At 35.1% G+C, this 23,377-nt stretch overlaps 1 protein-coding gene across 1 annotated transcript in view; it reads right to left on the bottom strand.

The window, feature by feature from the left end:
* Window positions 1–1,268: 1,268 nt before the first annotated feature.
* The window catches only part of LOC143258085 (agrin-like), a 95,585-nt gene continuing 73,476 nt past the window's right edge, over window positions 1,269–23,377 (bottom strand). Inside the window, exon 2 of the mRNA XM_076517105.1 lies at window positions 1,269–1,369. Within this exon, the coding sequence (XP_076373220.1) occupies window positions 1,302–1,369 (68 nt within the window). The 3' untranslated portion in view covers window positions 1,269–1,301. The remainder of the gene's footprint in view (window positions 1,370–23,377) is intronic.

Consider the following 23,377-nt stretch of genomic DNA (forward strand, 5'->3'; position numbering starts at 1 on the left):
CAGAAAGAAACGCCGAAATCCGTTTTCAAACTCTTGAAACTGAACAAAGTTTCAAACAATTCTTTTCGCTAATATGGTATATTCAAAGCAGGTGAAGCAACAGAAAAGAGGTTGAGGCACACTCGGAAAGTAGGGCTTTAATCTATCAAAGGTAAGTAAAGAAAACGTTTTATAATATTTCGTTAGTTCTTATGCAGTATTATCATCGGAGAAAATTCCTTGCAGGTATCTAGCATTTGCTAGATTCTGTTCTCACCGTATATAAACTATAACGTTTTTTCAGTGCAAGATATCAGCATATTTTCCTGCATAATTTAAACTGAACTTCTAAGAATTCAAATAATAAAGTAGGTCGGTACCGACTTTCAAAATAGAATGAAAAGTATAAGCAAGTAGTGTTTGCCGGTAGCGATTTACCTCTTTAGTGTTAGAATAACATGAATAACAAACGCGCACATTTTAACGTCTATCAAAGGACGGTACGGTAATGTGCATTTCGGGTTTAGAAACACCTGCGTGGATTGTAGATATGACGTGTCACTGTAACATTCTGGTTGTCGGTATTTCAGAATCTCATAGTTTACGGTTTCGTTACAGTAAATCTCGAAATTCTGGACAAGATCGACACTTACAGATTTTCAATGACAATGAAAGAGGTGCATGAAACATGAATAATGTACGGCATTACCACGATTGTCGCCAGAGGGCACTGTGTGTAACGGCAAAAGCTCGTTATGTCACAGTGAAAATAAAACCACTTTTGTGAAGATAAATACAAAAGGTATACTGATTCTGGAGCTCCATCCAACAAATGTAAATTCACAATTTGTCACTAGGGAGTGACATATGACTGCCGAAACTTCTGTTAATTTATTATCATTTGAAGTAATTAAGTCAGTCGATATTCAGTATTCAGTATTATAATATGAAATCTCATATGACTAATACATTTAGAACTTAACAGTGTTATATATATTTCTGTTAGTTTTCACAAGTCGCGCTGACTTCTATTCACATAATACATTAGTAATGTTAAAGTTTATTTGTTCTAAATACACGCATTTTAAGAGCTTGAATTTTACCGTGTAAACAATAAGGGATGTACATTTTGGAATCACTTTTATCTTAGAGTTAATTTTACAATAACATTTGAAGTTACATTCTGGTCAACATATTGTTAATTGTCAGTAGCTGACTTTAAGCGACATAAAATTACACAAAGTTTTACCACGTGACAAGAAAGAACTTTCGCCAGAAAATCATGATTTAAATATATAAATGAGTGCTAATACAAGCCTGTATCACTTACATCTTGAAGACTTGGAATACGATGGTGAGGCTGGCCGGAATCTCTGTCTTCGTGTAGATTCTGCCAATAAGAGAAAATAGAATAATTAGATAAGTGTTTTGTTTGACTTGTCAGTGTGATATAAAATATTATTTTTAAACAGTAAATTCCGTCTAATAAACACATATCTATGTTTCTACTAGAACTTAAGCAATTAGATCAACCTTAGACATAATCAATTTTGAGATTATTTTAATTGGAACTAGAATAATGTTGACTGCATTATAAAACGGGTACATAAAGAATGTGAAATACAGTTTCACAAAACTAGGGCACTTAGAAAACCAGTGTAAATATAATTTAAGGTCGATACAGATATGAAATAATGATCGTTTTACTTTAGAGTAATATAAAACATCTTTGTTTTCTCTAACACTAATAACCTCTTTTCGTAATAACCAGAAAACAGTCAATAAAAATCTGTAGTTAGAAATTTAAAATCAAAATATTACATTATCTGAAAAATATGACAGTCCAGAATCTTGAAATAAATATAAAAGCAATAATAAAATACGCCTTTCTGTGTAGTACTTTAGTCTCAAAGGGTCCTGTGGTGAAACTTTTGTTCTCACAATTCAATATTTTCAACGTTTTAGTATCTCTCTCTATCAGTACTAATATTACAATTTTAAACACCAGTTTTGAGCAGCTTTTGGTCAACCACCGTGCTGGGACAATACTTCAACATTGTAAAACGTAAAATAATAACATAAGAGCTTAAATGTTGAAATATGTAATGGAGAACAATGGGTTTGTTTTGGTTTGAATTTCGCGCAAAGCTACATGAGGGTTTTCGACGTTAGCTATCCCTAATTTAGCAGTGTAAGACAAGAGGGAGGGCAGCTAGTCATCACCACCCACCGCCAACTCTTGGGCTACTCTTTATCAACGAATAGTTCGATTGATCGTCACGTTATAACACCCCTACGGCTGAAAGGGCGAACATTTTTGGTGTGACAGGGATTCGAGACCCGCCACTCTCAGATAGCGAGTCGGTGCCTTAACCAAGGCCATGCCGGGCCCTAAAACAATGGGACCTGAGTAGGAACATTCAGTATCATAACTAAGATTAATGGAAAATAATGGGACCTGGGTACTAGAACATTCCAAGTATCATAACTAAGATTAATGGAAAACAATGGGACCTAGGTACTGGAACATTTCAAGTATCATAACTAAAATTAACGGAAAACAATGGAACCGGGGTACTGGAACATTCTAAGTATCATAACTAAGATTAATGGAAAATAATGGGACCTGGGTACTAGAACATTCCAAGTATCATAACTAAGATTAATGGAAAACAATGGGACCTAGGTACTGGAACATTCCAAGTATCATAACGATAAATGGAAAACAATGGGACCTGGGTACGGGAACATTCCAAGTATCATAACTAAGATTAATGGAAAACAATGAAACCTGGGTACTGGAACATTCCAGTTATCATAACTAAGATTAATCGAAAACAATGGGACCGGGGTACTGGAACATTTCAAGTATCATAACTATGATTAATGGAAAATAATGGGACCTGGGTACTGGAACATTCCAATTATCATAACTAAGATCAATGGAAACAATGGGACCTGAATACTGGAACATTCCAAGTATCATAACTAAGATTAATGGAAAACAATGAAACCTGGGTACTGGAACATTCCAATTATCATAACTAAGATCAATAGAAAACAATGGGACCTGAATACTGGAACATTCTAAGTATCATAACTAAGATTAATGGAAAATAATGGGACCTGGGTACTAGAACATTCCAAGTATCATAACTAAGATTAATGGAAAACAATGGGACCTAGGTACTGGAACATTCCAAGTATCATAACTACGATAAATGGAAAACAATGGGACCTAGGTACAGGAACATTCCAAGTATCATAACTAAGATTAATGGAAAACAATGAAACCTGGGTACTGGAACATTCCAGTTATCATAACTAAGATTAATGGAAAACAATGGGACCGGGTACTGGAACATTTCAAGTATCATAACTATGATTAATGGAAAATAATGGGACCTGGGTACTGGAACATTCCAATTATCATAACTAAGATCAATAGAAAACAATGGGACCTGAATACTGGAACATTCCAAGTATCATAACTAAGATTAATGGAAAACAATGAAACCTGGGTACTGGAACATTCCAATTATCATAACTAAGATCAATAGAAAACAATGGGACCTGAATACTGGAACATTCTAAGTATCATAACTAAGATTAATGGAAAATAATGGGACCTGGGTACTAGAACATTCCAAGTATCATAACTAAGATTAATGGAAAACAATGGGACCTGGGTATTGGAACTTAATTATCATAACTAAGATTAATGGAAAACAATGGGACCTGATACTGGAACATTCCATTATCATAACTAAGATTAATGGAAAAAATGGGACCTAGGTACTAGAACATTTAAGTATCATAACTAAGATTAATGGAAAACAATGGGACCTGGGTACTGGAACATTCCAATTATCATACTTGGTGTGGAAAATGGGACAGGTACTGGAACATTCCAAGTATCATAACTACGTGTGGAAAACAATGGGACCTGGATTTTGAGACATTCCAGTATCATAACTAAGATTAATGGAAACAATGAAACCTGGGTACTGGAACATTCCAGTTATCATAACTAAGATTAATGTCGAAAACAATGGGACTAGGTACTGTAACATTCCAAGTATCATAACTAAGATTAATGGAAAATAATGGGACCTAGGTACTAGAACATTCCAAGTATCATAACTAGATTAATGGAAAACAATGGGACCTGGGTACTGGAACATTCCAATTATCATGCTTAAGATTAATGGAAAACAATGGGACTGGGGTACTGGAACATTCCAATTATCATAACTAAATTTAATGGAAAACAATGAAACCTGGGTACTGGAACATTCCAGTTATCATAACTAAGATTAATCGAAAACAATGGGACTGGGGTACTGTAAATATCTCCAAAGTATCATATAACTAAGATTAATGGAAAATAATGGGACCTAGGTACTAGAACATTTCAAGTATCATAACTAAGATTAATGGAAAACAATGGGACCTGGGTACTGGAACATTCCAATTATCATAACTAAGATTAATGGAAAATATTGGGATCTGGGTACTGGAACATTCCAAGTATCATAACTAAGATTAATGGAAAATAATGGGACTTGGGTACTGGAACATTTCCAATTATCATAACTAAGATTAATGGAAAACAATGGGACCGGGTACTGGAACATTCCAAGTATCACAACTAAATTTAATGGAAAACAATGGGACCTGGGTACTGGAACATTCCAAGTATCACAGCTAAGATTAATGGAAAACAATGTTGATTCCATTTTAAGTCATAGTAAGGCTATAAACTACAGTAAGCTGTAATGCCTCTTCTGTAAGCTTAAAAAGACACGCTCTCTCTACATTACTTCAACTAGCTTTACTGGTTTTCAGTAAGCCTAACCTTAATATATAGACACAGTTTAATATAATGTTCGTCATTGAATATGGATAACAGTTCATAAATGCAAATGTACAACAACCACATCTCTGATGGTAACCATTTGTCGTTTACTCTTGAGTATAACTTGTGACAGTTTGTCACAGTGAAACTGTTGTTGCGCTAACCTACACGTAATGAAATGGGCTGTGTGTGTTATGGCTATTACGATTATTGAAACACGGTTTTGGTATTATAAGTCTTCACACTTACCGCCAGATCACTGGAGGGAAGTAGGTCAAAATATTTTGTTCTCAAAATATTATTGTAATCCATATTGTGGGGTATGCTAATACAAGATGTTGATTATTTAAATTTGATATCACATATTGTGGGGTATGCTAATATAAGATGTTGATTATTTATATTTGATATCACATATTGTGGGGTATGCTAATACAGGATGTTGATTATTTAAATTTGATATCACATATTGTGGGGTATGCTAATACAGGATGTTGATTATTTAAATTTGATATCACATATTGTGGGGTATGCTAATACAAGATGTTGATTATTTAAATTTGATATCACATATTGTGGGGTATGCTAATGGATATCACATTGTGGGTATGCTAATACAGGATGTTGATTATTTAAATTTGATATCACATATTGTGGGGTATGCTAATACAGGAAGTTGATTATTTAAATTTGATATCACATATTGTGGGGTATGCTAATACAGGATGTTGATTATTTAAATTTGATATCACATATTGTGGGGTATGCTAATACAGGATGTTGATTATTTAAATTTGATATCACATATTGTGGGGTATGTTAATACAGGATGCTGATTATTTAAATTTGATATCACATATTGTGGGGTATGCTAATACAAGATGTTGATTATTTAAATTTGATATCATAGCATTGTGGGGTATGCTAATACAGGATGTTGATTATTTAAATTTGATATCACACATTGTGGGGTATGCTAATACAGGATGTTGATTATTTAAATTTGATATCACATATTGTGGGGTATGCTAATACAGGATGTTGATTATTTAAATTTGATATCACATATTGTGGGGTATGCTAATACAAGATGTTGATTATTTAAATTTGATATCACATATTGTGGGGTATGCTAATACAGGATGTTGATTATTTAAATTTGATATCACATATTGTGGGGTATGCTAATACAGGATGTTGATTATTTAAATTTGATATCACATATTGTGGGGTATGCTAATACAGGATGTTGATTATTTAAATTTGATATCACATATTGTGGGGTATGCTAATACAGGATGCTGATTATTTAAATTTGATATCACATATTGTGGGGTATGCTAATACAGGATGTTGATTATTTAAATTTGATATCACATATTGTGGGGTATGCTAATACAAGATGTTGATTATTTAAATGATATCACATATTGTGGGGTATGCTAATACAGGATGTTGATTATTTAAATTTGATATCACATATTGTTGGGTATGCTAATATAAGATATTGATTATTTAAATTCATGATATCACATATTGTTGGGTATGCTAATACAAGATGCTGATTATTTAAATTTGATATCACATATTGTGGGGTATGCTAATACAGGATGTTGATTATTTAAATTTGATATCACATATTGTGGGGTATGCCAATACAGGATGTTGATTATTTAAATTTGATATCACATATTGTTGGGTATGCTAATATAAGATGTTGATTATTTAAATTTGATATCACATATTGTGGGGTATGCTAATACAGGATGTTGATTATTTTAAATTTGATATCACATATTGTGGGGTATGCTAATACAGGATGTTGATTATTTAAATTTGATATCACATATTGTGGGGTATGCTAATACAGGATGTTGATTATTTAAATTTGATATCACATATTGTTGGGTATGCTAATATAAGATGTTGATTATTTAAATTTGATATCACATATTGTTGGGCATGCTAATACAAGATGTTGATTATTTAAATTTGATATCACATATTGTGGGGTATGCTAATACAGGATGTTGATTATTTAAATTTGATATCACATATTGTGGGGTATGCTAATACAGGATGTTGATTATTTAAATTTGATATCACATATTGTTGGGTATGCTAATATAAGATGTTGATTTTTTAAATTTGATATCAAGTTATATTTAACTAACATTCAAATATGTCGTTTCCTAGAGTTGTGAATAATACTATACACAAAACTCTATACAGAAAATGAATGACCTTTCCACTCAACAGGCAGAGGTCAGTACCTCTGATAACTCAGAGTAAATGTTGGACAATGGTATTCCTCAAATTTTTTCTGTTCACCCAATATAACACCTAGTTTTCTAAAATTACAAACTGGACTAATTCAAAACTTTGAATATACGATTTCTGCCTTAGTTTCACAAGAAATAATGTTCTAACACCAGTTTTACACATAAGTTTCATGTTAAAACTATCCTTTCGAATTGTAAGAAGAGAAAAAAGGTTTTAAACATTTGGTTTAAACTTATAGCCATTGAAAAACATGTTGAGACAGTCATTGTTATATACTGTATGCAATTCTTATAACTCCAACCTGAAAGGTAGTCATTGCTGTTCCAACAAGCGAACGCTGCACGGTTCCCATCATGAACTTGGAGGCTTGCCTATTGTAGCGTATAAGGCAAGGAAGAGGTGTCGTTTGGTGACCATTGTGTAGAGTTAATCAAATCAGACGTAAGTTGCTGGTTCATTACCCACTTCGTTAGATAACAAACATTTATCAACAGTTAACAAAGAGAATTTCATGAATATTAAACACATACGAGCCGCGTCTCACCAATTGGATACAGTACACTCGTCCACTGATTCCTGGCGAGAATAAACCCTTACAATCCTTTAAAACTGGTCTTTACTTGGTGAGCTGTCCAAGTGTCGTAAACGTGTTGCACAATACGGTAACAGTGTCATAAGTCTTGATTAAGTATGCCCTTCAAAACTGTATCTTTTACTTAGCATGCTAATTAATTCCTATCCTTGTGAGAGACTTTCGGATTATCTTAAAAGTGTGTTTAGGCCTAAGACACGAGATGTAAGCGCAATAGTACGCTACAAATGTTTCGATTGCGTCGAGGATCAGATTACGATACAAATAATTTTTGAAAACGAATGTTTTCATATCACAGATTTTCTGGTAACAATGGCTGCGTCCTCCATGATTCAAGTATAACAGAGTATGTTGGTTTTTATTCTTATTATGTTCTATGTTGAAGAGATAGTTTGAGTTCATATATATGTGTGTGTACTGCACCTACTAAACATACTATTTTCATTATATATTTAATAGGGCTTGCAAAAGGATACAGAGCTTCAGTGTTTATTTGATTTTAATTTTGCACAGAGCTACTCGACAGCTATTCGTGGCTTGTTTGTCCCTAATTTTGAGGTGACAGAATAGAGGAAAGGCAACTAGTCAATAACACTTACCGCAAACTCTTGGGTTACTCTTTACCAACAAAATGTAGGTTTGACCACCATATTATAACGTTTTCTCTGCTGAAAGGACGAGGCACATTTGGTAAAAACATTCAAAACTGCAACCCACAAATTGAAAGTTCAGTGCCCCAGGTTGTGACAAACACCAGCTAAACGTATTAACCAAAATGATAAGAACCAGCAAAATAAAATTGCGTAAAATTTGTCTAAAAATTTCATGTTTGATTGACAGTTTAATACACACGTTTGTGTGTGTTTTCTCTAACAAAGCCACATCAGGCTATCTGCTGAGTTCACCGAGGGTAATCGAACCCTGATTTTAGCGCTGTAAATCCGTAGACTTACTGCTGTACCAGTGGGGAACTGACTACACATTGTTATAGTGTTTTGTTAGACCCGGCATGGCCAAGTTGGTTAAGGCGTTCGACTCGTAATCTGAGGGATTGCGGGTTCGAATCCCAGTCGCACCAAACATGCTCCCCTTTTAACCATGACGGTCAATCCCATTATTCGTTGGTAAAGAGTAGCCCAAGAGTTGGCAGTAAGTGGTGATGACTAGCTACCTTCCCTCTGGTTTTACACTGCTAAATTAGGGATAGCTAGCGCAGATAGCTAGTCTTACACCGCTAAATTAGGGACGGCTAGCGCAGATAGCCCTCGTGCAGCTTTTGCGCGAAATTTCAAAACAAATACTGTTGTTTTTTATTCCTATACACACAACTTTTTGTATTTGTTTTGAAGAAAAAATATACAAGTATTTCCACGATGCAAAATAGGGTTGAGTACATTATATTAAAATTATTTTGAACATGAATACCGACAAGTCACGTGACCCCTCTGACGATATAAAGTTGGGGTGGAACTACATGCATCAGAACAACATTTTGGCATTATTTGACGCTAAGGATCCCTTTGCTGTAGGACTGTCACTATATACGTACCACAACTTTTGGAGTGATACTGCAGTATCAGTGTTGCATAAGATTTTAGCTGTAATGTCATGTGACCATGTCACAAAAATCTGCAGTAAATCTGCTGTAACAATATCCTAAATCATAAAGATGTTTGGTGTGTATGTTCCAGCTGAAATGTTACAAAACAGAACTATAAGCACGTCTTCAGACAACATTGATAAGAAGGTGGGAAACAGAGAGGGAAATAAGATTCAATCATTCAGCTATTAGTGTACATCAGAACAAGGGAATGCTGCATCAAAACAACTCAATTTGCAGTGTGACTTTAAACGAAATTGAAAAAGTTCCATTATCTCTCATCCAATTGTTCTAATGTCCAATGAAGGGTAACCCAAAGCCCAAAACAAGCCTACACTTTCCAGACTTAAAGATGGATATGTGTGATGTAGAATCCCAATTATCAAAAAAACTTGATTTAGTTCGGATGGTGACTTGATTCTTCAATACACCACTTACATGCATTGGTGTAGACCATGTAGCAACAGTACACCACTTACATGCATTGGTGTAGACCATGTAGCAACAGCACACCACTTACATGCATTGGTGTAGACCATGTAGCAACAATTACACCACTTACATGCATTGGTGTAGACCATGTAGCAACAGCACACCACTTACATGCATTGGTGTAGACCATGTAGCAACAGTACACCACTTACATGCATTGGTGTAGACCATGTAGCAACAGCACACCACTTACATGCATTGGTGTAGACCATGTAGCAATAGCACACCACTTACATGCATTGGTGTAGACCATGTAGCAACAGCACACCACTTACATGCATTGGTGTAGACCATGTAGCAACAGCACACCACTTACATGCATTGGTGTAGAGACCATGTAGCAACAGCACAACCACTTACATGCATTGGTGTAGACCATGTAGCAACAGCCACCACTCCACCCACATACATTGGTAATATAGAATATTTTGTTGTGGATGACAAGTGACGATGTTTATAATATGAATATTTTGTTGTGGATGACAAGTGATGATGTTTATAATATGAATATTTTGTTGTGGATGACAAGTGACGATGTTTAGAATATGAATATTTTGTTGTGGATGACAAGTGACGATGTTTATAATATGAATATTTTGTTGTGGATGACAAGTGACGATGTTTAGAATATGAATATTTTTGTTTGTGGATGACAAGTGATGATGTTTAGAATATAAGAATATTTTGTTGTGGATGACAAGTGACGATGTTTAGAATATAGGAATATTTTGTTGTGGGATGACAAGTGACGATGTTTATAATATGAATATTTTGTTGTGGATGACAAGTGACGATGTTTATAATATGAATATTTTGTTGTGGATGACAAGTGACGATGTTTATAATATGAATATTTTTTTGTGTGGATGACAAGTGACGATGTTTATAATATGAATATTTTGTTGTGGATGACAAGTGACGATGTTTATAATATGAATATTTTGTTGTGGATGACAAGTGACGATGTTTATAATATGAATATTTTGTTGTGGATGACAAGTGACGACGTTTATAATATGAGTATTTTGTTGTGGATGACAAGTGACGATGATTATAATATGAATATTTTGTTGTGGATGACAAGTGACGATGTTTATAATATGAATATTTTGTTGTGGATGACAAGTGACGATGTTTATAATATGAATATTTTGTTGTGACTGTCCTAGTGCTTATGTTCACTTCTTACATAACTAGACATTGGTATATTATGTTTTGTTCACTTCTTACATAACTAGACTTTGGTATATTATGTTTTGTTTAATATATTGGTATATTATCGAAATGCGATTGGTGATTTTTCCGCTATCTCTAAAGCGAGCTTCAGGTTTTATAATGAGAAAAATTCGACGCTCAATCCCTATGCTGGGCAAAGTGCGTGTTTGCATTTAGCAGCGACACGTGACTGGTAATTTGTGAACAAAGCTTTACTAACAGCCAACAGATAATATAATATGAATATATTATATTTGTTTAAGAACTTTTTTGGTTAAAATAAAAATAAATCGATCACGCTTTGTCTTGTAAGTTATTTTGTTTTGTGGCCTTCAAGTTCATGTGTGATATGACGCGACTAAACGTTAGCTGAGGCTGTGCTTTAAAGCAATCAATTAAACCCAAGTTAAATACAACAATTAGATATTCAATTTAGACTCGAGAACAAAGGGTTACACCTCTCACCAAACAAGTCTGGTAACAACGTGTAATAACAAAAACTCCTGTTTATTAAAAGCCTTTTGAGAAAAATGGACGACTGAAAAATTTACCCTTGATGAAAGATTTGTCAGGTACAGAATTTTCACTCGTCCCCAGTGGACTTTCAACGTTAGAAACTGGGTTTCGATACCCGTGGTGGGCAGAGCACAGATAACCTAATATGTATCTTTGTGCTAACTACAAACTAATGAAGTTAAAAATCAAATTCAATCACGTACACTAAATATTTTCACCTACACACAAATTAGGTGATAAATACTCATCAGACGCTACGCTACACTTTTTGCCATAAGCCGCAGTATCATATGCTGCACATTATCATATAAGATGTACCTACTAAAACTTTACCCGTTTCAAACCTTGAACTTCGTCAATAATAAATTTGAAGAATTACTTTGTTGTTAAATACAACATATTTTATCATATGAGTTTCAAACTTGTCAAGAATAAAGTTGTGAAAACTACGCCGGTAGGGTCATTTTTTAGGATTAGTTTGACGATAAAAATATATTGTCACATTATAATTGTTATAATTTTACATTTTTTATGTTAAAGTCAGTGTTAACTAAACATATTAAGTCACTATTTTAGGCTTAGCTCAAGTTAAAGACAACATATCTTGTCTCTTTTTAAGCTTAGACGAGCGTTAGTTACATCTTGTTACTATTTTACATTTAGTTCAACATTAACTGCAACTGTCACTTTTAGGGGGGCCTGGCATGGCCAAGCGCGTAAGGCGTGCGATTCGTAATCCGAGAGTCGCGGGTTCGCGCCCGCTTCGCGCTAAACATGCTTGCCCTCCCAGCCGTGGGAGTGTATAATGTTACGGTCAATCCCACTATTCGTTGGTAAAAGAGTAGCCCAAGAGTTGGCGGTGGGTGGTGATGACTATCTGCCTTCCCTCTAGTCTTACACTGCTAAATTAGGGGCGGCTAACACAGATATCCCTCGAGTAGCTTTGTGCGAAATTCCAAAAAAACGAACAAACACTTTTTTAGGCTTAACTCACTGTTAACTACATCTTGGCACTATTATCCCTCGTTGGGACAGCAATACGTTAACGGACTTACAACGCTATAATCAGAATTCGATTATCCGTCGTGGACCTAGCAGATAACGCAACGTGACTTTGCTCTAAAAATAAATAAACTCAACACTATTTTATGTTCAGTTCAACACTAAGCACAACATAGCTTCCTACTTATTTTAGGGTTAACTTGACTTTAACTTAATCATGTCGTTATTTTAGTCTTAGATTAAAGTTAGAAACAGCATATATTTTCATTACTTTAAGCTCAACTCAACGTTAACTACGGCATATCTTGCCATTTGTTAGGCTTAATTAAATGTTAAATAGATTTTGTCACTGTATTAGCCTTAGATTAACGTTAAACACATCTTGTTATCCTTTGTCACTATTTTAGGCTTAGCTCATCGTTAATTGCAATATATTTTGTTATTGCTTTAGGTTTAGCTCAACGTTAGCTCAATATATCTTATTATGTACATGTACAATAGAACAGATGGCATATTAACCATGATTATAGGTTTGATCATTTAACTTTCAAAACAATTATAGGTTCTTTAGTATAAAGGTGGATAGTCCATTTTAAAATAAATTACAGATAGCTCCTACCCGACCAATATAAGTTTTACACTCTGTCCTGGATTTATCAAAATTTTAATATTTTTTATTGGTGTCGGTAACAAAGTAAAGCGTTGGTTTACTGATACAAAAATTATCTTATTGAAACCTAAATTGAGTATTTATCGTTTTGAATTCAACCTTTCTCCTACAAAACAAATAAAAAACCCGAAACGTTCTATTTCACAACAACAAATAAGCGTACCAATGGTGATAAATTTAAAACACACTAAGAAACTTATAGAAAACAGGAAATCCTGGTGAGATTTTGACTTTCGTCTGTTAACTGAGACATATGTTTACTAATATAATAAGTGTGCTATTCTACCAGTAATGGCTGTATGATTTTATTACAAGATAATGCCTCCTATTTGAATTTGTTTAAGTAAAAACAAATTACGTTTTATTGAGGGACCTCGTGGTTTATTTTATTTATCTTTATATTTAACATGTTAAAGACGTTCACAATTCTTATGTATGTTCTTCCAATTTAATTTTATAGTTTTGTAGTTGAAATTAACGACTGTATCTCTTAGTACTTGACAATGATATGTTAGATGGGATTCCTGCACGTGATGGGCATGACACCATCGTGGGAGAGGCATGCTTTCGGTAGAAATATCGTTCGTTCTCCTTGTATAACAAGGTAAACGTGGGTTAACTGATTCGCTTCAGACTTTATAGCATCGTTGGCAGGTCCACTTAAGTTTGTGAACTTTTCCCGTGACTAATAAGTTAAAGTATTTACATTCCATGAAAGTAAACATAATTTCACATTTCTGAAGAAATGTTTGACCTCATAGAAAGGCTTACAACAATATCATTGTTTTATTGTTTCCGAACACAAACTGTTAGTGCATTTTAAATGCTTATAAAATAATACATATCTGTAAGTAGAAAATATACCAAACCTACAAAACGTGGTTTCAAAGAAACAGTTGACTTTCACAAGAAGCCTTTGATTCTTGGACGTTTTTATTCATTGATTTCTTAAGGTTTTGTGGAATGGAAGACATTGGAATTCAGATTAAAAGAAAAACAACAATTAAAATCCGGATATCTGGTGCACGTGGATCTGTTATTACGAGAGTGACCATTATATATAAATATTTAAAGACAGAAAAAGATTAGGAAGGCTTTTGATATCACCGACTATTTACCACTGTAATAAAAATAAAATGTATTCTAAAGACGGTTAATATAGGTATTAAAACATTAAAATAAACTACAGAGCAACGTTCTCTTTTTGTTAATCTGAAGATGACCTAAGAAGGTCGAAACGTTGTTCTGTAGTTTATTTTAATATCCACACCAACCGACCTGAGAATACATTTTTATTTCAACTGGGTTTCTCGTCATTGCGGAAAGACACTGCTTGATCAAAAGGTTAATGGGCTCGACTTGTTGCTTCGGTATTTCGTCAGAGAGATGTATCTTAGAGTCAGAGGTGGTTGCTTTTAACTAGATGCCTTTATATAAAAGTATGGACGGACGTATATGCACAACAAATGGTAAGTAGTCTGTGGCTGTTCCATCCAGCTGATCCACTGCAAACTGTCAGTAAGAAACAGACAGCCCCACCTAGTGGCGCCTATCTCCCGACGGCAAGAATTACATTTGTCTTATCTTTCCAGCGGTCTTTTCTAGATAAGAAACTCGGTTGTTGTTAGGATATTTTTTTTCAGCGGTTTAGAAACTTTATCAGAGTTTTCGGGGTTAAAGATAAATCTTATTTTCACGCAAGGCAGGTTCGGGCTGTCGGAGATTCAAACATGAGAAGAGGTTTCCAAGGAAACTGGACTGTTAATGAGGACTGATTCGGACCTAATTAATCGTCATCGTCTGTGTTACAGAACTAGACGGGTTGCTGGCTTCTCTTCACTCTGTCGCTACAAGCTACCTTTCAGAGAAAATTGAAACGTATCGTACCAAATGATCATACTGAAACGTTTTGATGAGTCAACCTTCATACCATTCATTAGTAATAAAGAAGCTCCGATATCTGATGGCGTCAAAACCGCGAACGAAAGAGGCATGTATCTACAAACATTCGTCTACGGTGTTCGGTAGCCAACTACATATATTATAAAATATAGACGCATCGAATTATGTGTTTCCTGTTAGGAATGCAGATTAAGATCGCGAAATATAAAAACAAAATAGTACATACAAAGTAGTAGCACCTGACAGTAGATACAACATTCATAGTACATACAAAGTAGTAGCACCTGACATTAGATACTTACAACATTCCTAGTACATAGAAAGTAGTAGCACCTGACATTAAATACTTACAACATTCCTAGTACATACAAAGTAGTAGCACCTGACAGTAGATACAATATTCATAGTACATAGAAAGTAGTAACACCTGACAGTAGATACAACATTCATAGTACATAGAAAGTAGTAACACCTGACAGTAGATACAACATTCATAGTACATACAAAGTAGTAGCACCTGACATTAGATACTTACAACATTCCTAGTACATAGAAAGTAGTAGTACCTGACATCAGATACTTACAACATTCCTAGTACATAGAAAGTAGTAGTACCTGGCATTAGATACTTACAACATTCCTGGTACATAGAAAGTAGTAGGTACCTGACATTAGATGCTTACAACATTCCTGGTACATAGAGAGTAGTAGTACCTGACAGTAGATACAACATTCATAGTACATACAAAGTAGTGGTACCTGACATTGAGATACTTACAACATTCCTAGGTACATAGAGAAGTAGTGGTGCCTGACATCAGATACTTACAACATTCCTAGTACATAGAAAGTAGTAGTACCTGACAGTAGATACAACATTCATAGTACATACAAAGTAGTAGCACCTGACATTAGATACTTACAACATTCCTAGTACATAGAAAGTAGTAGTACCTGACATCAGATAGTTACAACATTCCTAGTACATAGAAAGTAGTAGTACCTGACGGTAGATACAACATTCATAGTACATACAAAGTGAGTAGTACCTGACATTAGATACTTACAACATTCCTAGTACATAGAAAGTAGTAGTACCTGACATCAGATACTTACAACATTCCTAGTACATAGAAAGTAGTAGTACCTGACAGTAGATACAACATTCATAGTACATACAAAGTAGTAGCACCTGACATTAGATACTTACAACATTCCTGGTACATAGAAAGTAGTGGTGCCACGACATTAGATGCCTACAACATTCATAGGTACATACAAAGTAGTGGTATCTGACATTAGATACTTACAACATTCATAGTACAGCCAAAGTGGTAGCACCTGACATTGGATGCTTACAACATTCCTAGCATATAGAAAGTGGTAGTACCTGACATCAGATACTTACAACATTCCTAGTACATAGAAAGTAGTGGTACCTGACATTAGATACTTACAACATTCATGGTACATAGAAAGTAATGGTACCTGACATTAGATACTTACAACATTCCTAGTACATAGAAAGTAGTGGTACCTAACATCAGATACTTACAACATTCCTAGTACATAGAAAGTAGTAGTACCTGACATTAGATACTTACAACATTCCTAGCACATACAAAGTAGTAGTACCTGACATTAGATACTTACAACATTCCTAGTACATAGAAAGTAGTAGTACCTGACATTAGATACTTACAACATTCCTAGTACATAGAAAGTAGTAGCACCTGACATTAGATACTTACAACATTCCTAGTACATACAAAGTAGTGGTACCTGACATTAGATGCTTACAACATTCACAGGTACATACAGTAGTAGCACCTGACATTAAATACTTACAACATTCCTAGTACATACAAAGTAGTGGTACCTGACATTAGATGCTTACAACATTCACAGTTGCAGACAAAGTAGTAGCACCTGACATTAAATACTTACAACATTCCTGGTACAGCCTGAAAGTAGTAGTACCTGACATTAGATACTTACATCATTCCTAGCACATGGTGAAGTAGTGGTACCTGACATTAGATACTTACAACATTCATAGTACATACAAAGTAGTAGTATCTGACATTAGATACTTACAACATTCCTAGCACATAGAAAGTAGTAGCACCTGACATTAGATACTTACATCATTCCTAGCACATACAAAGTAGTAGCACCTGACATTAGATACTTACAACATTCCTAGTACATACAAAGTAGTAGTACCTGACATTAGATACTTACAACATTCCTAGCATATACAAAGTAGTAGTACCTGACATTGGATACTTACAACATTCATGGTACATACAAAGTAGTAGTATCTGACATTAGATACTTACAACATTCCTAGCACATACAAAGTAGTAGTACCTGACATTAGATACTTACAACATTCCTAGCACATAGAAAGTAGTAGCACCTGACATTAGATACTTACAACATTCCTAGTACATACAAAGTAGTAGTACCTGACATTAGATACTTACAATATTCACAGTACATACAAAGTAGTAGCACCTGACATTAAATACTTACAACATTCCTAGCACATACAAAGTAGTGGTACCTGACATTAGATACTTAAGAATTTCTTTGTACAAGTTCACAGAACATGTAACATTCCTAGTACAAGTATGCATACTCATTTGCACAGTAAGGTATTCTCGCCAGTGACTGACACAGTAAGGTATTCTCGTCAGTTATCGACACAGTAATGTATTCTCGTCAGTGACCGACACAGTAATGTATTCTCGTCAGTGACCGACACAGTAATGTATTCTTGTCAGTGACCGACACAGTAATGTATTCTCGTCAGTGACCGACACAGTAATGTATTCTCGTCAGTGACCGACACAGTAATGTATTCTTGTCAGTGACCGACACAGTAATGTATTCTTGTTAGTGACCGACACAAGAATCTATTCTCGTCACTGACTGACACAATAATCTATTCTCGTCAGTGACCGACACAATAATGTATTCTCGTCACTGACTGACAGAATAATGTATTCTCGCCAGTGACCGACACAGTGATGAAAACCTCGTGGTTTCGTGGTCACTTGCTACTGACTTAATACACCGTTAACAGATGAGAAAGTTGTGGTTTCGTGTACACTTGATACTGACTTAATACACCGTTAACAGATGAGAAAGTTGTGGTTTCGTGTACACTTGATACTGACTTAATACACCGTTAACAGATGAGAAACTCGTGGTTTCGTGGTCACTTGCTACTGACTTAATACACCGTAAATTGATGAGAAACTCGTGGTTTCTTGGACACTTGCTACTGACTTAATACATCGTTAACTGATGAGAAACTCGCGGTTTCGTGGACACTTGCTACTGACTTAATACACCGTTAACAGATGAGAACTCGTGGTTTCGTGTACACTTGATACTGACTTAATACACCGTTAACAGATGAGAAACTCGTGGTTTCGTGTACACTTGCTACTGACTTAATACACCGTTAACAGATGAGAATCTCGTGGTTTCGTGTACACTTGCTACTGACTTAATACACCGTTAACAGATGAGAATCTCGTGGTTTCGTGTACACTTGCTACTGACTTAATAGAAGCTTTTAGAAACTTTTATTCGCGCTAGTGTAAACTTTCCGTTTGTTTAACAACAAGATAAGTGATTTTTCTAACTGGCCTAGTTCTTGAAATATGTTTGGGATTTTTATCGTAGGATTGTTTTCTGAAATAATTTTGAACTCATTACAGACCGATAATAAGACAAGACTTAGTCGTGACCTGGCTGTAGATGACGACGCTGTTGACATCGGTGTTTCCTGCTAATCAAAGCATCGGTCACTAGTACAAAGAGGACAAAAAAGTAGTTTAGATGTCGAACTGTATAAAAAACTAAAAATTTAATGTCTACACGTACGTTACTCGTACTCACAGACTCGTTGTATATAGGTACATCGTATTATTGTCTACACGTACGTTACTCGTACCCACAGACTCGTTGTATATAGGTACATCGTATTAATGTCTACACGTACGTTACTCGTACCCACAGACTCGTTGTATATAGGTACATCGTATTATTGTCTACACGTACGTTACCCGTACCCACAGACTCGTTGTATATAGGTACATCGTATTATTGTCTACACGTACGTTACTCGTACCCACAGACTCGTTGTATATAGGTACATCGTATTATTGTCTACACGTACGTTACTCGTACCCACAGACTCGTTGTATATAGGTACATCGTATTATATAGACATTAAATATGTGTTTGCAGATGTACACACTTTCGACATGACCATGGCTTTGAACATCTAACCCGTAGATGAGAGAAAATATAGTAATTAATTTAAAATGACATAAAGAATGAAGTAAACTATCTGATAAGAATTAAACTCATTTTTAAACTCTGTTCTGAAGCTACAAATCAGCGAAGAAAACGGAGAGTTCAGAACACACTGGAGAAGAGAGGTGTACAGCGTTTAAGAATGTTGACAAACATTTGGACTAAGAAGCCAATTAAAACACTCTTAAGATTCGGAAATAGCCATCCCTTACTTAAAACTGCTGACCAGAGGAAAGGACGCCTATTCAGCAGCACCTGCCAGTTGAAGTTATGATGTGGAAGCAGACAGATGTTTCAGTAGCGTACTTTGACTTGGACTTTATAATCTGCAGTCTAGCAGTAAAATACTATAATCCCCAACCAGATACAAGTTAAAACACTTAGAGTGTGCACACGTTTATGTGTGTTTGAAGAACTCTTCACAAGTTGTCATTTGCTATCCCGCATAAAAGGTACCCACCATTAACTCCGTGACGACTTCTTTACGTGCCCAAGAGTTCATAAATTATACTGAAAAATCTCATAAGGATATGATATTGTTTGTTTGTTGTTGTTGTTTTTTATTTCGCGCAAAGCTACTCGAGAGCTATCTGCGCTAGCCGTCCCTAATTTAGCAGTGTAAGACTAGATGGAAGGCAGCTAGTCATCACCACACACCGCCAACCCTTGGGCTACTCTTTTACCAACGAATAGTGGGATTGACCATCACATATAACGCCCCCACGGCTGGGAGGGCGAGCATGTTTGGTGCGACCGGGATTCGAACCCGCGACCCTCGGATTACGAGTCGAACTCCTTAACACGCTTGGCCATGTCGGGCCTTTTTACTTGTAAGTAACGGTGTTGTATAGCATAACACATGATAACACATTTTATGATGTGTATTAGCCGCAGATGTTGATGAAAGTCGACGGGTCAATAGGTGTTGTTGTTAGGACAATGAACAGTTCTTACCAAGGAGCAGGCTACTGGGTAGTTTCAACACATTCGGCCAGACTAGTTCTTCGTATAACCTTTATTTTGTTATTGTTGATTTACACCTTAGACATGGAGGCGGTAGAGAGAAAATAGTATAATCTCTCTTACACACTTTGTAACCCCGGAAATCTATTAGTAAGTCAGGGTGGATACGAAGCAGAGGTGGGTCTCTCTTCCCTCGAGACACCGTGCACAGCATGAATACGAAGCCGACCACAACCTATACGTCTTTTCTCTGGTGCCCTCCCACGTCTGTGTAGTTAACAAAGCTAGGATGAAAGTAAATGCTCATCGGAAATTATATTAATTGTAACAAGGGATTTCTTGGAGATCACAGTCTGTTTCGTTTTGTGACTGGAGTTAGTGTTTGGGATTATATTTTTAAAGTGGGAAACAAAACTGGCAATATTACCTTTAGTCAGTTCCAAATTTAACCGTTTCCACCCAGTACTACCCTTTTAGACAATTATAAAAGTAAATAACGTTTCCTTGATAACGTAAATGTTGTTCACTGGCTCTTTCCGGTTTGTGTGTCTCAACCTGACACACTCCACCTGTCATCTGCGCAGCACGAGCTTAACTTTTAAACATAAATTAACATTAAAATTCCAATGTTCTAAATAAAACGTTTTAAATTCTAACAAGAATTATAATGTCAGAACTTGCATGAATAGAATTCAGTAAAGTTAATACATTGGTTAGTTATAGAAGTGTTGAATTCGTTAGGCCTTACCCTACCTTGAATATGTTAATAGGCCTCTCCTGTGATTTACAGCGTTGTATTATTGTTTCAAAGAACGTATTGTGCACTGATGTTAGTTAGTTTACTTTCATTTTCTATATGATTAGCTTCACAATAGATTGTTTTATACGTAAGTATTTTTTACAGGTAATTAAAACCAATATAGAATTTGTAACATACATTACTGCCATCTAGTGACAGTTTAAACATTTATCATTCGCTATAAAACAAATAACGTTGTGCCTTATGCAATGATTATTTAATTTTTCATTCGACTTCCTGTAACAAGTACTTCAGCAAGCAAAAACTGTGGCTTAAGGACATTTCTGTTTAAAATGTTATCTTCCAGAAACGTAGCTGTCCGCGATCAAAATTAGGGTTAACTAACTGTACGTGTGGCGCTTAATACGACAGCGTTTTATTTTTCTTAACCGTTCTAACTAGGTTAGGCCCAATACCTCTGTTTAATGAATGCTACAATAAAATGAGTGCTTTGATACCAGCAGAAATAAACTTAATTAAGTTGTTCACGATGTACAAAAAAAAACTATTCTCTATCATAGTCAAAAGCAGGATTTTCATAAATATTTTTTTAACAAAATCAAAATCAAGTCTCAAACAGAGGAGTACTTTTCTAACCCTAATCGTGACTTCATTAAGCTAGATTTTGTTCATGTTTCGTCTTTTACCTTCTTAAAATAAAACACCTTATTATTACTAAAACCCGCCGTATAATATCGTTAACAAACGTCATCAAAATTTTAATTTATTCTGCGCGATGTTTAATTAGTATAATAAAAGTTGTTTTCTTCAAATGTGGTGAACTCCCCTATCTTTAATCATAGCTTTTTGACGCCTCGAGTTTTCACATTACCTGCTTTTATTCTTTCTCATATTGTGCGAATATACAGACTAAATTGTTCACCGCGACCTCTGGTGAGGCTTAGGTGGTGGCAGAATGCCGTCATTATAAAATAATTATTATTCAAATCTTTATTGTCCACCTGGTGTTTTATAAAAGAACAAGTATCAAGACTTGCTTGACAAACATACGGGTGGCCATAAAGTTCTTTCGTCGTTTACCGACTAGAAACATAAAATAACTTGTGTGTTTCTAATGACGGGCTACGTGACCTAAGTTCCACCTTGGGGGGTCGAACAAGTTCATACAAAGTGCATTTAGCTACGTTATCAATGAAAAACAGTTCCAAGGTTGAAATATTCAGAATTAAATATATGAGGCATACCATTTGAATGTGTAGGACCGTGAACACTATGAAAATGTGATCCATATTGGCGCAGAAATCAATAAACTACGCACCGAAAAGATGTATAAACCTAACTCGATCTGGCTATTCCAGATTCTCTGGAGACCCGAAAAACTTCAATTCAAAATTTCTCATACGATATACTTAGAGTTTATAATATATGATGAAGTTATATGAAACTATTTTCTCCAAATAGACATATAAAATAATATCTTCTGCTAAAATTCTTCAACACCTTTCTTATCTTCATATGTACATGTAGGAACATTATATTTACCTCGTTTCACATAAATGATAATGTTACTAGGCGTTTCTCACGCTACAGAATTTAACACACAAAGTGACTCGTGCAACTGTTCTCACCATCTTCAAACTGTAAAACATGTCGATATGATAATACCATTTACATGGTAGTAGACATCATATTCTAAGATCAGTTAGATGATAGTAGACACAGTGTGATAAGGTTAATTAGATGGTTGTAGACACAGTGTGATAAGGTTAATTAGATGATAGCAGACACAATGTGATAAGGTTAATTAGATGATAGTAGACACAGTGTGATAAGGTTAATTAGATGATAGTAGACACAGTGTGATAAGGTTAATTAGATGATAGTAGACACAGTGTGATAAGGTTAATTAGATGATAGTAGACACAGTGTGATAAGGTTAATTAGATGACAGTAGACACAGTGTGATAAGGTTAATTAGATGGTTGTAGACACAGTGTGATAAGGTTAATTAGATGATAGTAGACACAGTGTGATAAGGTTAATTAGATGGTTGTAGACACAGTGTGATAAGGTTAATTAGATGATAGTAGACACAGTGTGATAAGGTTAATTAGATGATAGTAGACACAGTGTGATAAGGTTAATTAGATGGTTGTAGACACAGTGTGATAAGGTTAATTAGATGATAGTAGACACAGTGTGATAAGGTT

The sequence above is a fragment of the Tachypleus tridentatus genome, chromosome 7 (assembly GCF_004210375.1).
Source record: "Tachypleus tridentatus isolate NWPU-2018 chromosome 7, ASM421037v1, whole genome shotgun sequence".
Lineage (NCBI taxonomy): Eukaryota > Metazoa > Arthropoda > Merostomata > Xiphosura > Limulidae > Tachypleus > Tachypleus tridentatus.